Source organism: Melanostigma gelatinosum, assembly GCF_949748355.1.
Source record: "Melanostigma gelatinosum genome assembly, chromosome: 6".
Lineage (NCBI taxonomy): Eukaryota > Metazoa > Chordata > Actinopteri > Perciformes > Zoarcidae > Melanostigma > Melanostigma gelatinosum.
The window spans coordinates 28,056,436-28,071,980 of record NC_136639.1 but is presented as its reverse complement, the minus strand read 5'-3'; the positions used below and the strand labels follow the sequence as shown (position 1 = coordinate 28,071,980).

The following is a 15,545-nucleotide window of genomic DNA, read 5'->3' as shown; positions in this document are numbered from 1 at the left end:
GACAAACCGTCTGAACCGTTTGCTGTGTTTTACGGTGTCGTCCAAACAAGAAGTCCAGGTAAGAGCCACCGGAGCATCCGCTTTGTGTGACTTAGCTTTTCAGCATAATGTAGAACAAGACTTGTCTCCAGCTTAATGAGCTCATGAGCTCTTTAGATGGGACCGTGTATGTTTGTCACAGGTGTTTTCTGTAATAGTGCTGATTAATATGTAATAAGTCAATGGGTACTTATCTTTATGAACGTCTAGGCACCGCTGCACGCGTGCATGGGTCTCATTGCGGCTCGAGGATATGACTGATTAGCCCTCAGTGATTTCAGGTGGTACACTTCCTCCATACAGTCACATGAATAATATCAATGTGATACTGATTGGCGAGAAGAAATGCTATCCAAGAGTACATGTACAATTCTTTTTTTATAATTAATGTTGCTTGAGTAGACAGTAATATTATGCCGACAATAGTTGTGCTTGTGCAGACAGTTTTGGTTGTCCAGCTGCAAAAGGAAATACCTTCTGGAAGATGGGTGGATCTTAAGCCTTTGGGTTAAAGAGAGCACAAGTTACACCCTTTCACCGTGCCAAGAGTCAGCACCCTCCAGACAAAAGTGATCTGTAGGTCTCCTTAACTACGAAGGCCTCCTCTGTTATTGTTGGAGCCGGTCCTGATGACATCCTGGAGATTATCAGCTGCGGAATGCTTCTGCGGCACACCGCGAGCATCCGGCCTTCCTCTCCTGTAGCTGTGAGCCTCTTGAAGTTGTGAAGACGACTGATGGCCTTTACACACTTCAGCAGTGGCAGGGATGACTCCATCAACACACCTGTACACGTGTCGCTGAAGGAAAGATGCCGAATGCTTCTTTAACAACCAACCAGCATGGCTGAGTAGTTGGCTGAAGATCTGTTGCTCTCTGGTGATGCTGGAGCCTGGAAAGTGGTCCACCGCGCTCTGCTCCTGGAATCCCTGCCTCCAGGGTACTCAAGTACTCAGTACTCAGTACTCAGGGTACTCAAGGTTCAGCCTTCAGTACCTTGAAGACATGTTGGGCAGCACTGCGGGAACACTACTTCAGTTGTCATCAGTGAAGAAGCGTGATTATTGCATGTTCTTCTTCCTACAGTCCATAATGGCAAAGAGAGTTCATAGCACACCAAAGGGTACTTATACTGTCAGGTAGACATGTAGTAGGATTGGAAACAAAAAGGTGATGTCACCTGCGTAGAGCATGGCCCACGACCAGAGACCAGAGCCTGATGTTCATGTTGTTTGATTCAGCATGCTGTCGAGCTGTTCGAGACCTCCAGCTTCTCCGGCACTCCGATCGCCCTTACGTGTGATCTCCGCAAGCGGTTCTCAGGTCATCCAGCTTGACTGTCTCTTACATCAGCATGTCTTTCTTCGAGAGACGCTCGTTAGTGGCAAGGCTGCCCAACGCTTTCGTTGGTGACGTGTGTCTCTGAGCTATAAGTCTCCACTGTATGGCTGAATAAATCCTAAAAGAGTTCTTTGAGCGCTACGCATCTCTTGCCTACTCCAACCGCATGCACCCTGACGTTGATGCTTTTTAAAATTTTAAACGTTTTCCTGTTGAAAAGTCTCCGTATGAAAGATGCTATGGCCGAATGTCACTCTTTAACTTGTTAAACTGATGTCTGCCGGTGTCACAGATGGCACAAAGACAAGCTGCTGGCACCTCCAGAGCCGCCAGCCGAAGACGCTGGTGGCACTTGAGACAGCGATGGAGGATGGTCGGGGTGTTCGAGGTCAACCCAGAGCACGAGTTCTACCACCTGACATCCATGATCAAAGAAGGCCTGCATGCTGCCATCCAGACCACCATGGACACATCAGGCCAGGTGAGGACTCTCCCAGTTAAAGGCCGCTGGTTGTATGATAAACATGAAACATCGTCGACACAGATTCACTCATAAACACTTCACCTGTTGCACAGGATACACCTGCAGCGGAAGATGTCAAGGTGGAGCAAACTCAAGAGGCAAGTAGTAATGCCAGGCTGAAAACCTTTTGTTAATAACACAAGCTTCGTCTTTTTTCATACTTTCATGTTGTTGTTCTAAGAATTCCTGTCAAGCTGTTGAAAACAAACACGGAGTCATTCTCAAGGCTTCTGTCCAATCCTTGCCTTCCAGGGGTTTGAGATGCAGACATTTGCAGGATCAGTGTTTTCTAAACTGAGGCGTTCACTGGACATCACAGAGGAGGAATACATGAAATCCCTCTGCTCAGAAGACTGCTACCTCCAGTTTGTCAGCAACTCCAAGAGCAAGGCAGACTTCTTCATCACGTAAGCCCTTCACATGATCCACACACAGACCTTCCACTGACTTCTTCTTCACGTCATCTCATCCTAATTCAAACCAAACCAACACCCAAAAGGGAAGTCAAATAACAGTTCAATAAGATTGTGGAGACAAGAAGCAGCGTCCTTGTCTTCCAATCTTCCAACATGGAATGTATGAGGCAGAGGTTGACAGTCGGTGCGTTCCTGTAGAAACGGCAGCAGTACGAACACCAGCTGAGGATACGAGCAGCAGCAACATGTACTTTAGTCACAAGATGTAAAGCACACCCGAAAAAATCCATACGTGTGTGATGAAGTACAGAAAGTGAAAATGCATCAAATGTTGCCGTTGGACATTCAAGAAGCTTTGAACAATGATTCACTGTTAATGTCTGTGTCGTGTTCTTTGCTGACTGTTCTCGGTTTCAGGAATGACAAGAGATTCTTCCTAAAAACCCAGAGCAGGCGTGAGGTGAACTTTCTCCTGTCCAATCTGCAGGCGTACATGGACCACCTGGAGAAATACCCTCATTCACTGATGGTGAGGTTTCTGGGTAAGAGGAGCTTCGGTTCATGCTGCAGGAGCTGTTTCTACTCCAAGAGGAGTGTCGACCCTTTGCTGTCACCTTTCAGCCCGAGGTCCAAACATGTTGTAAGAACAAAGAGCTGTTGTAGAAACAGATGTTCAGCATCAACAGCTTTCCATATCTTTTGGTAAAGAATCATTTTAGTGGACACCAAAAATGATTGACTTTCAACACCGACAAAGAGTTATGGATGGACAAGCTCTTACATACCATTTAAATGCTAATTAATGCCTCAGTCTAGCCCCATAACAAGACTACCAATCAGATATATGTACTGTATATATATATACAGTATATATTCAAGTATTCAAAGATCATTCAATCATTTATTGTCATTGTGCAACACAGGGATGCACAACAATGCAACTCAAGAAAAACAAGACACAAGATGATGTAAACAGGAGAAATATAATCAGCAGCAATACAAATATCTCTCTGGACAAATAACAGTGCTGTCATTTTAAGATGAAATATTTGACATCAGGAAATCCTCTTTGAGAAGCTGAGCTCGTTTGTTCCTCAGCTTTACTCGTTAAAGACCAACAAGTCCTCCGTCCTCCGTCCTGAGATGATGGAATGCACCGCATCCTGTTGACCTGCTGCTATGAAGCGTTTGTTGATCAAAGACGGAGAACTAGCATCAGACAAAATCTATGATTTAATAATATGCTTTATTCTTCTCCCAAGACAGACATGGGTGACTTCTCATCAATGGCCGATGTTGTGCAGGGTACACAAAGGCCTAACCTAACCATTTCTCTTTTGACTTCCCAGGTGTCCACAGGATTGTTATTCCTAATCAAATGAAGGTATTCTATCAACATGATAACATATATATATATATATATATATAGTTCTATCCTTACAGTGCCAGTACTCACAATGCAGTGTTGTCTGTCTGCTTTCCAGAAGTACTTCATTGTGATGCAGAGTGTGTTTTACCCTGATGAGAGGATCAACATCAGGTACGGGCTCAGTGCTTCTGCTTTCTTGTGTTGATTTCTGATCAACTTGCTGGTTGTATGAAAGCTGTGAGCTTGTTGTTGCATAGATACGACATTAAAGGCTGTGAGCTTGTTGTTGCATAGATACGACATTAAAGGCTGTGAGCTTGTTGTTGCATAGATACGACATTAAAGGCTGTGAGCTTGTTGTTGCATAGATACGACATTAAAGGCTGTGAGCTTGTTGCATAGATACGACATTAAAGGCTGTGAGCTTGTTGCATAGATACGACATTAAAGGCTGTGAGCTTGTTGTTGCATAGATACGACATTAAAGGCTGTGAGCTTGTTGTTGCATAGATACGACATTAAAGGCTGTGAGCTTGTTGTTGCATAGATACGACATTAAAGGCTGTGAGCTTGTTGCATAGATACGACATTAAAGGCTGTGAGCTTGTTGCATAGATACGACATTAAAGGCTGTGAGCTTGTTGTTGCATAGATACGACATTAAAGGCTGTGAGCTTGTTGTTGCATAGATACGACATTAAAGGCTGTGAGCTTGTTGTTGCATAGATACGACATTAAAGGCTGTGAGCTTGTTGTTGCATAGATACGACATTAAAGGCTGTGAGCTTGTTGCATAGATACGACATTAAAGGCTGTGAGCTTGTTGCATAGATACGACATTAAAGGCTGTGAGCTGGGGAGATGGACCGACCCGGACAAAGGAGGCCAACGGGTAATAACAGTGCTGAAGGACAATAACTTCAAAGGGCAGTCCGTTGCGTTAGGTGGGTATCTGCTGCCTCTACTCATCTCTGGAGTCACACCAATGATGCTCTTGAGCAATGCTCACTCAATGGAAAACCGTGTGTTGTTGATTTAGGTCAAGAAAAATCCTGGTTTGCTAATCAAGTGAAAGTGGATGCTGCCTTCCTGCAAGGACTCAATGTGCTGGACTACAGTCTCCTGCTGGCCCATCAACCTCTGCACACAGATGAGCTGGAAGGGAAACACTCTTTGGCAAACCTTGTTCTGCGCACCACAAAGTAGGTTTTATATGTCCTTTGAGCAGCTGCAAAACCAATTTGTGTGCATTAAATTATGTCTCATTTTTCACTTTTTTGTCAGTTCAGTAAACTCTAGAAGATGTTTTACATACTGGTGAATAGCTTCCTTAAAGGGAATGTGCTGTTAAAGGACATACGGCCCTCCTTTCTCCAGAGCTGGGTGGGAAGGTCATGTCCCATGAGCGCTAATGCAGATCTTAGCATAAAGACTGGAAACAGGGAAAACAACTTGCTCGCCTCTCTCAGCTTCATAAAAAGTCTACTAACACCATGAAAGCTCACTAATTGACCATGAGCAAAGGTTCATCGGAGGGAGCTGAGGCTGTGGAAAGAGAAATAGCAGCACTCAACACCGGGAGCATGGTTGAGCTGGTGGGGAACACTGTACAAACAGTGTACACTACAGTACATGCAGCAGACAAACAGACAAAAAAACAGGATCTTCCTGTCAATATTATCCCACAAAAGCAAGCAGACATATCTGAGGGACGGCTGAAATACAATACTTTCCTGATCTGGGAGGCTTCTTGACCCACACAGTGTGGCAGGACTGACAGGACTACATACAGCGCTTGCAGGTTGAAATGTATGCAGACTTGAATTGATGTCTTTATGAGACAGATTGTTCCTGGTTTAGTTTGTTCAGTGAGTCATCAGTTGAACGCCTGCTTTACTCTGAAAACCTTCTAAATGTGTTCTGTGGATTCTGTTCTTTTCTGTCCCAAAGGTCTGTGGACTTAGTTGACAGTCCCACAGGGTCAGACCCCCCCACCGGTCCAGTACTGAGAGAGGCCGCGGTGGCATCAGATACTACAGACGAGCCACAGGCAGCAGCTGAGGGCGCTGGTGAAGGGATTCCCCTCCAGGAGATGAAAGAAACCAGCACCGACTCAGAACTGCAGCAATTTCTTGAGCATCATCGCAGGCTACTGCCCAACTGCAAAAATGCAGTTCATGTGGTAGATGGGCCAGATCACCGCTACTTTGTGGGCATTATAGACATTTTCACCGTCTACGGCTGGAAGAAGAGACTGGAGAATGTGTGGAAATGTCTCCGCTACCCAGGCAGGGCCTTCTCCACAGTCCGCCCCGCCAAATATTCACACCGATTCTGCCAGTGGATTCAGAACCACTCTCAGTGACCAATGAAGAAAACATTCAGCACTGACACACACAGCATGCGTAACCCCCAGTGTCCACAGGACAGCCGACGCTGTTGCATTCTGGTTTCTTCTTCTTGTGACGCCGTGATGGAGCAGTGGATCAACCTGAATGCGATGAGCTGCATCAGAGGACAGTGGTGAAGTGTTTGTGTAGAAGTTGTAACTTTGTGTGCAGTTGCTAAGCTGGCTTGTGCTCCAGGCACAATAGAACAATGATAGGGGTCCAGGGTAGTGGCAGGTTTCAATAAATAAATAATTGATGTGCATACATAGAAACCTTGCAGTGGTATTGGCAGATTGTATATACTATAGAGGCACTCCCCATGTTGTCAGTTTATTCTATTTACTGGCTCAGACCACCCTTTCAAGTCTTTCAGTTGAGTTTGCTTCTTTCTCTTTGATATAAACTCGTGTTTTGTGCGTCGGTAAATGTACATAAAAATACAACTTTAAATACCTTGAATGGGTTATTCCTACTAGTAATGCGCTTCACAACTGTTGAATGTAAAACGTCCTTCACATGCAGTCATTTCATACATGCAGTCATTATGCAGCAGCAAGTACACGCTGTCTACAGCATGCCTCAGTCAGCATTTATCCCTCTCATGCATGTCTGCCTGAACAGATATTCACTGCCTTGTTTTGAGTGAGTTAGAACCTTTGAAGCAGGAAACTAATGTGCTGTGACTGTGACCCTCTCTCGGGGTCCACAGTGAAGATTGCCAGAGCTGAGCCCTCTTCTACCTTCACTTCATAGCTTCCATTAACTCCTCCCACACCGGCCCAGCTGACGGCCCTCCGTCCAACTGGTGCTGCTCTCTAGAGGCCTCGGGGCCAACCAAGCAGAAGAAGATTGTTCCTGTCCGGTGCTTTTAGTGCACGTTGCTGGAACGCTTGCCACAGGATATGAGTTCAGTCGTGCCCTGGTCAGGGGAACACCAGTGATTTATTCTTCTTTTGTCCTTTCTCTACTGAAATTGATAAGTGATTACTGTTGTAAATACTGTGGAAGCTTTTCAATTTTGAAAAATATTTGTTGTTGCGTTGAATGTAAAATGTTTACATCAACATTTTACTCACAACATTCAGTGTAGTGACTCTTACCTTCATGCAAAATATAACAATTACAGGATCGTTTCATATATATTTCATCTTCAATATCAGTAATGAACAGAGCATTACACAGCACTTCTCTGTACAGCCCATCTACACAGGGCCAAACATGCTCATAAGGCTCATCCAAGAAATACGTGACTTGAAAGGAAGAGGAAACTTTAGACCGGTTGATCAGAGTTCTCAACTTTTAAATACACTTACTGTACAAGTGTAGCTCCATCAAATGTAAAAGAATAGCAATAAGTGTGTAAAGCACACTATTATCGGAGCGCTGCATCCAATGGGATTGGCGTATCCATCATTTTTGTCAGCATGTCACATAAATCACACCAACATATTGTGATTTTAGCACACTGCCATGTGTAACATCCATCCTCGGTAATACCACAACTGAAAACTGTTTGAAATCAAAAGATTTTTCAGTGTTGAGGGACAACATTGTAGCTGGGAAACATAAACCATTATGATGTCATTATGATGTTGTGACATAAATCAGACCATAGTTCCTCGTCTAGTGGTGCCAGACCAGACTCTTGATCGTTCGTTATGTTTTGGACCTCGATCCATCATTGTTGAAGATGCTCGGCTAATACATGTCCTTTAACCTTTGCTGTCGTGATGCAGTAACAGCATTCCTTCACACAGACCTATCGGTTTGTTGGCCAGATCCTATTTCTCTTTTAGCTGTTGGAGCGACATGAAGATGTCATCACTGTGACACACTGTGCTCAAGGCATCGTATCCTTCTATCAGGCCATAACTTTATTGAATTATCAGAGGTGCTCCATCTTACGTGACCATATATCTCCAAAAGGCTGCCTGACCAGTGATCAGTGGATGCAGCAGAGTGGCAGCTGGTCTTGGTTTGCAGTGGTATGGAGAGGTCAGACATGATAAGGTGGTGGTGTGCTCAGCATACAGACACAGGAAGATGTTCTCATTGAACTGGACCTGTTTGCTGAGACTAGACAGAGGTGTAGATGTGCAGAGTGCGCTGACAAGCTTGCAAAAAGGGCCTTACAAAATAAAACAACTGTACCAATAGCATGAGGCTGAGAAGAAGTAAAGCAGAAGAAGAGAATGGAGAAGTGGCAGAAAAAGTGGGAAGAAGATAGAAACGGAAGTAGGGTATCACAAAATACAAAAACCAGTCTAACTAACAAAGCTAAGTTAAAAAAGGAGCAGAAGGGAGGAACTCGTCACGGGAACGTTTCATGAGCACAGCTTTAAATGGAGTGATAAGGCTGGGCGGGAAAAGGGACTGTTTGAGATACTGGAACAGAAGGAGTCGCCTTTCTAACCGACACAAGGTTGATGGTAAACAGGTTCAAACGATGTGGTGTGACACCCTCCTGTCCAGTAGGGGGCAGTATGCACTCGAGCTGTTTGCGGGCCGCAATTTAAACGGAGAGAATAAACGCCTGCACCTTATTTTGTGCCTCTTGGGCCGCCGTTAGTCGAGTTCCATGGAGGACGAAACATGGATGTGTCCCAAACGTCATACTGCACTTTGCTGGATAAAAACAACCAGTCGAGGTTCCTTTGCTACACACGGAGAGCAACCGGAATGTTTAGCATCTGGTGAGTGGAAGGTTGTGTAAATGTACATAAGCGTGACCTCATAGTACGTGTTTCCTAGACGGACAGAACGCTCATCAAACCTGCATTTAAACATTGAAAGCCGAGGGCACGGTGGTATCAGACACTGAACATCACACTTGTACTTCTGCGTTAGTTTGAGACCACGTCATGAATGACGTACATATCGATGGCCGAAGAGCAAATCTTTGCAATCTTTCCATCATTTGGTGCAAGTTGGAAGAGGTTCTACAACATTATGCTCTAAATTAAGTGTCAATAAAGTGCGGGATTATTTTAAAACAGACTGAATATGAACAGCCTTCCTTGTTCTCATCATCCAAAATGAAATCCGGCAATCAGAAAATTCTGCAGATAGGTTTTGTGCTTTGGCCCTCGATATGTGTGTTTATGTCAATGTAAGGACACAGGAGCAGGTGTGACGTCACGAAACTCTTTCATCGTCACGTGTTTGTTCTTCTTCTTGAGTTTGACAGATGCAGCCGCTGTCTGGAGCACAGAGTACACCGAGGCCGCGTTGACCCAGTTCGTAAGTTCCCTCTGCAGACCCCCCCCCAGCGTGCTCGCGTGCTTCCTCCCGTCCGTGGTAACTGGTTGTAACTGTACCTGTTTGTTTAGAGACAGAGGTTTGCCTTGAGATCTACAGAGGATTATATTCTAAAACTCAGGTGAGATCACAATCTGTCCTCTTAAAACTACTGTGTGGAATGTTGAAGCGAGGTGGTAGAAGTCAGTGGTGCTAGTGAAGCTGCGTGTGCAATAAATGCTACATGGAACCATGACTGAGGCTAAATGTTGCTCTCGTCCCTCAGGTCGGCCTGTGGAAGAGGGGACGTGTCTGTTGTGGTGCATGACTCCAGTGCAGAGCTCCACCTGAGCTCCGGTCCAGCTGACCAGAGTGTGACCTTATCCAGGCTGGAAGGCCCGCAGGCCTCACAGGAGCTGAAGGAGCTGCTGTTCAGGATGGCTGACAGCCTCACTCAGCCTGACAGTAAACGCTCTTTCTTCTTCTGTTGTTACACATTGAGGGCAGGTTTGAGCTTATTATTATTATTATTATTATTATTATTATTATTATTATTATGATAATAATGAGAAATATAGCCGCAAGCAACGATTTCGGGCTTCAAGCGAACACGGTTGCGACGGTTCTAGACCCCCGACACGCTCTCTGATACCTGCAGTAAAGAACCAACGATCTAAAAGATGCTGATTCATTTATGGACAGATCTTCTCTTCTTCAGCCACTATTAAGACGTTCTGAAAACATTCCGGGGGTATGTTTTAACGTCTTTGTTGAAGTTTGATGACGTTTGGACTGATTGATTCATGTCCACATTTGTGTCAGACCCATGCACAAGTTTTGGACTGGTGGCGCCCCCTAGTGAGCCATTTCAAAACAGTTGCGCACACTCTGTTCAGCATTGTTCTGAAATATATCCTGTGAATTTTGTGTTGATTGGTCAAATAATTCCTGATTTATAGTCTGGTCGTGTTGTGGCATGGTGTTTGAAACATACGTACACACAGAAGCATTGGTGGTGATTGGTGATGATTGGTGGTGATTGGTGATGATTGGTGGTGATTGGTGATGAATGGTGGTGATTGGTGATGAATGGTGGTGATTGGTGATGATTGGTGGTGATTGGTGATGAATGGTGGTGATTGGTGGTGATTGGTGGTGATTGGTGATGAATGGTGGTGATTGGTGGTGATTGGTGATGAATGGTGGTGATTGGTGATGAATGGTGGTGATTGGTGATGAATGGTGGTGATTGATGATGAATGGTGGTGATTGGTGATTGGTGGTGATTGGTGATGATTGGTGGTGATTGGTGGTGATTGGTGATGAATGGTGGTGATTGGTGATGATTGGTGGTGATTGGTGGTGATTGGTGATGAATGGTGGTGATTGGTGATGAATGGTGGTGATTGGTGATGAATGGTGGTGATTGGTGATGAATGGTGGTGATTGGTGATGAATGGTGGTGATTGGTGATGAATGGTGGTGATTGGTGATGAATGGTGGTGATTGGTGATGAATGGTGGTGATTGGTGATGAATGGTGGTGATTGGTGATGAATGGTGGTGATTGGTGATGATTGGTGATGAATGGTGGTGATTGGTGATGAATGGTGGTGATTGGTGATGAATGGTGGTGATTGGTGGTGATTGGTGATGATTGGTGGTGATTGGTGGTGATTGGTGGTGATTGGTGATGAATGGTGGTGATTGGTGATGATTGGTGGTGATTGGTGGTGAATGGTGGTGAATGGTGGTGATTGGTGGTGGTTGGTGGTGAATGGTGGTGAATGGTGGTGATTGTTGGTGGTGAATGGTGGTGATTGTTGGTGGTGGTGGGTGGTGATTGTTGGTGGTGATTGTTGGTGGTGAATGGTGGTGATTGGTGGTGATTGTTGGTGGTGAATGGTGGTGATTGATGGTGGTGATTGATGGTGGTGATTGGTGGTGGTGAATGGTGGTGATTGGTGGTGATTGTTGGTGGTGAATGGTGGTGATTGGTGGTGGTGAATGGTGGTGATTGTTGGTGGTGATTGTTGGTGGTGAATGATGGTGGTGATTGGTGGTGGTGAATGGTGGTGGTGGGTGGTGGTGAATGGTGGTGATTGTTGGTGGTGAATGATGGTGATTAGTGGTGATTGTTGGTGGTGAATGGTGGTGATTGGTCCAGAGGGTGGAGGCAGGTCTTCTGATGTGTTCAGCCCTTTTAAAATTCATTGGTCAATATCTTCAAAATGCACGGCGATACCAAGAGGTTTTATGCAACTTTTGATAAGCTCGGTCCAATAATGTTCCTCTGAAGATTTGGTAGCAACAGGACCTACGGTTTCAGAGAAGATGTTCAGATCGAGTCAGATGGACTGAAGCGGTTCTTGTAGAGGTGGATCAGTGTTTGCACACAACGTTCAACTATAGGTGAGGATGTCATGCGTCTACAATGTTCCTCTCAAAGGAATCTATTTTCTGAAGGAGAAGATTAATAATAACAAATCAGCGAAACAACAACAGTGTTTTGTGCTGAATATTAATCCCTGTATGGAAATTCACTGTCATTCATTTCATATTAGAGGAGCTTATGCTTCTTGGACTCAATGCTGACTGTGACTCGTTCCTCCAGGTGTCAGTCCAGTGAAAACTCACCAACGGCGGCCCGCAGGTATGTTTCTACAGCTCTATACTAAAGGTGTGGGGGAGGGGTGCCATGTATAGCAAAGGAACAGTTATCTTTATCCAACACGGTGCAGTGTGACGTTTGGAACACGTCCATAATGAGGACGGAGGAAACGCAGCCCGTCGTCTTCTGTGACTTATTTAGCTTTAGGGGTGTAAGACGATGATTTTATTTTTTTTATGATACAGAATTGATTCTCAAAAAACGATAATTTTTATTATATAGTAAATAAAATACAGTCTGTACATACAGTGTGTTTGTGTGTGTATATAATATGATATAATTCAGAGCTTTAGTATGTAGCTGAGGATTGAAGAACAGGCTCGTGGTGGAATGTTACTCAGATTCTCTCTTTCCTCTAGAGTTTGAACCCCAGCAGCAGAACTGTGCTCCACCGATGGCGATGAAGAAACGACTTCCTGGAGCTTCTCTCATTAACCCAGGAACTAAAAGGTACACCTCGGTACGGCGCGGCGTCCTGCCGTACGGCGCGGCGTCCCGCCGTACGGCGCGGCGTCCCGCCGTACGGCGCGGCGTCCCGCCGTACGGCGCGGCGTCCCGCCGTACGGCGCGGCGCGGCGTCCCTCTGTACTGTGCGGCGCGCCGTCCCGCTGTACTGTACGGCGCGCCGTCCCGCTGTACTGTGCGGCGCGGCGTCCCTCTGTACTGTACGGCGCGCCGTCCCGCTGTACTGTACGGCGCGGCGTCCCGCTGTACTGTGCGGCGCGGCGTCCCTCTGTACTGTGCGGCGCGCCGTCCCGCCGTACTGTACGGCGCGGCGTCCCGCCGTACTGTGCGGCGTCCCGCCGGACGGTGCGGCGTCCCGACGTACGGCGCGGCGTCCCGCCGGACGGTGCGGCGTCCCGACGTACGGCGCGGCGCGGCGTCCCTCTGTACTGTACGGCGCGGCGTCCCGCTGTACTGTAAGGCGCGCCGTCCCGCTGTACTGTACGCCGCGGCGTGGCGATATTGTATCGATATTTTATTATATAAACTATTTTAAAAAATCAACTCAATTGCTTTTTCAGTCCACTAGATGGCGCTGAGTTGTTTTCTGGTGAGGTCAGCAGAGGTGCCGGGTCTGCGTGCGTGATTGGTAGGAAGTTGGTCGAAACAAAGATGGAGACATCAGAGAAAGAACTCGGATAAAACATGTTGTTGACACAGTTTTCCTTTGGGGACATCATTTGAAGTTGAAAAAAGTAATAAATCGCAATATATGTTATCACAATACTCAGAGTATCGTGATAGTATCGTGATAGTATCGTGAAAATATCGTTTCAAGAGTTTCATATTCTCTGATCTCTGAATGTAAACCAACGACTGCTCGTCTGTTTGTGCAGAAAGCGTCAAGCGACCGGCGTGGCCTTTGATGATGTAGAAGAAGACTGATCCTCTGCTGTTCTCACGCTGCAGCTGCTGCTCAACCAAAGACGAATGTTCTTTCAATCCACGAACACGACATCAGGACGTCTTCTTAAATCACAGCCTTTACGTGTCATAAAAACCAGGCAATGATTTTTAATCCCTCAAGGTATGAAGCAGTGACTTCTATCAGTTTTAATTTAATTGCATCTGGAAATGAATAATAAGTTGCAACAGTTTGTGTAAAAGAAGCAACATTATTGTTGCTCTTTACAGAAACAAAGAAACCGACGCTGCTCATACTTCAGATATGTGCTGAAGACACATTATGTTGGTCTCCAGGAGCCTGTCTTCAAATGACTATGTACACTTATCATGCTCTTCACACATTTGATAGAGGAAGGAGTGATTTGTGCTCCGTATGAACTACAATATGAGAATGTATGATCCTGAGTCAGGGTTAGTTTACGTGTATATTTACTCATTTTCCTCTGTTTTTAGGTTATTATGTGAAACTGAAAATGAAATGCGAGTTGAGTGAATAAATGTTTGTTCCACATGTGTCTCTACATGGTGACACACTTGGTGCGACTGACTCTCGTGTTGTGCTGTTCAGCTGAAACATGGCGTCCAGCAGGCCTCGGGTCATTGTGCGCTCAGCTGGTTATTAAGATGCAGCACCAACGCACTCCACATAGACATGAGCAGTTGTACAACAGCACCAACTGTAGTTGAAATTTCTACTCGTGCATTATACTCGTTAATAAATCAATATTTGGAAAATATGTTAGTCAGTTTTATGAAGTTTGATTGTTTTTGGACATGTACACAGATTAATATATGCAATGTATGTAAAAAGACGGCGTCTTTTACTGTCTGTCTGCTGAAGTCTCACTGAGAGAACAGCGGTTTGATCAGACATGAGCTGCAGCACTAACGTCACATGTTGAGTCCGAATGAGAACCTGATGATGCTGAACATCCCAGAGAATCCTCATGAATCCATATCACACACAGAGCAACGTTTAACACATTTAAAGTGTCACACTTCAGCACCCAGTGGTTGGCGAGTTATTTGTTAGTCGCCCCGCTTATAGATTCATGAGTTTGTTTCTGTCGTTAGGCTGATCCCTTCTGTTGGTCACGTTCCAAGCTTTGCTTTAGTTTTAATCAGTTATCCTCCTGCAGAAATCTGTGTTATGCTCTCAAATCATTTTTAATAGAATTCAATCAAATACTTCAGCGAACCTCTTCCCTCCAGCTTCACATTCTCAGTAAAGAAAGAAGAGACAGAGTTTTTCCTTGTTTAATGATCACCTCTTAAGTAGGAAAACAGCCCCCACTGTAATAATGACCAACGTATGACTGCAATCAGCTGTTGAAGAAGTGAAACCGTTACTATTAGACAGGACACAACTCATCACCACAGAACTCATGAAGTTTGAACCGCAGGCAGAGAATCAGACGTGTGTCTGTGAATATGGATATTTTGCACATTTTGAGGTCCATTAAATTCCATAGAAAACTACAAATACTTCTGCAAATCATAAAACATGTATTGTATCCAAGTTAAAACAGCATAATATGATTGTGATCTGAGGATCCCTTTCGTATCACAGTGGTGGTAGTGCAGTTATTGTCAGGGAATAGAAGCAGAGTTCACGCGGTTAGATCGCTGATTACCTTCACTTCAACTGGTGTAATAATACAATGATTACTATTATTATTATTATTATACATGGTGTGTGGTTTATAGAGGGTCTTCTTGGCAGAGTCCACAACATAATATGTTAAAAGCACAAACAAAAGCACTCAGTAGAAAGAGACCAAATGTACAGCGTCAACGTGGATAGAAGGGAGGCACCATCACCTCTCACCTTTACTACATCTCCATCAGCACAATGACCACGCCTTTACATCCTCTCCATCAGCACGATGACCACACCTTTACATCCTCTCCATCAGCACGATAACCACACCTTTACATCCTCTCCATCAGCACAATAACCACACCTTTACATCCTCTCCATCAGCACAATGACCACGCCTTTACATCCTCTCCATCAGCACAATGACCACACCTTTACATCCTCTCCATCAGCACAATGACCACACCTTTACATCCTCTCCATCAGCACGATAACCACACCTTTACATCCTCTCCATCAGCACAATGACCACACCTTTACATCCTCTCCAT

At 45.1% G+C, this 15,545-nt stretch overlaps 2 protein-coding genes across 4 annotated transcripts; both read left to right on the top strand.

The window, feature by feature from the left end:
* Positions 1–1,671: 1,671 nt before the first annotated feature.
* LOC306778329 (phosphatidylinositol 4-phosphate 5-kinase-like protein 1) lies at positions 1,672–6,475 on the top strand (the record flags this gene model as incomplete). The annotated part of the gene is made up of 9 exons (XM_079269793.1): positions 1,672–1,860; positions 1,956–2,000; positions 2,155–2,309; positions 2,736–2,860; positions 3,668–3,702; positions 3,803–3,858; positions 4,519–4,631; positions 4,727–4,889; positions 5,638–6,475. 9 exons carry the CDS (start codon positions 1,672–1,674, stop codon positions 6,050–6,052), a joined length of 1,296 nt encoding a protein of 431 aa, XP_079125919.1. The 3' UTR covers positions 6,053–6,475.
* Positions 6,476–8,646: 2,171 nt separating this feature from the next.
* On the top strand, positions 8,647–14,100 carry paxx (PAXX non-homologous end joining factor). 3 transcript variants are annotated; one of them, XM_079270283.1, is made up of 7 exons: positions 8,647–8,770; positions 9,265–9,317; positions 9,407–9,456; positions 9,601–9,779; positions 11,928–11,966; positions 12,344–12,434; positions 13,325–14,100. In XM_079270283.1, the coding sequence occupies exons 1-7, from the start codon at positions 8,656–8,658 to the stop codon at positions 13,371–13,373; spliced, it is 576 nt and encodes a 191-aa protein (XP_079126409.1). In that variant the 5' UTR covers positions 8,647–8,655; the 3' UTR covers positions 13,374–14,100. The 3 variants fall into 3 exon arrangements, with proteins under 3 accessions (XP_079126409.1, XP_079126411.1, XP_079126410.1); XM_079270285.1 differs by having other exon boundaries at positions 8,652–8,770; positions 9,257–9,317; positions 9,413–9,456; XM_079270284.1 differs by having other exon boundaries at positions 8,652–8,770; positions 9,257–9,317.
* Positions 14,101–15,545: the final 1,445 nt, after the last annotated feature.

Coding starts and splice junctions, on each gene's coding strand:
- paxx (XM_079270283.1), top strand. CDS start 8,656: ATGGAGGACGAAACATGGATGTGTCCCAAACGTCATACTGCACTTTGC. Junction 8,771..9,264: donor ACCGGAATGTTTAGCATCTG/GTGAGTGGAAGG, acceptor TGAGTTTGACAG/ATGCAGCCGCTGTCTGGAGC. Junction 9,318..9,406: donor AGGCCGCGTTGACCCAGTTC/GTAAGTTCCCTC, acceptor CTGTTTGTTTAG/AGACAGAGGTTTGCCTTGAG.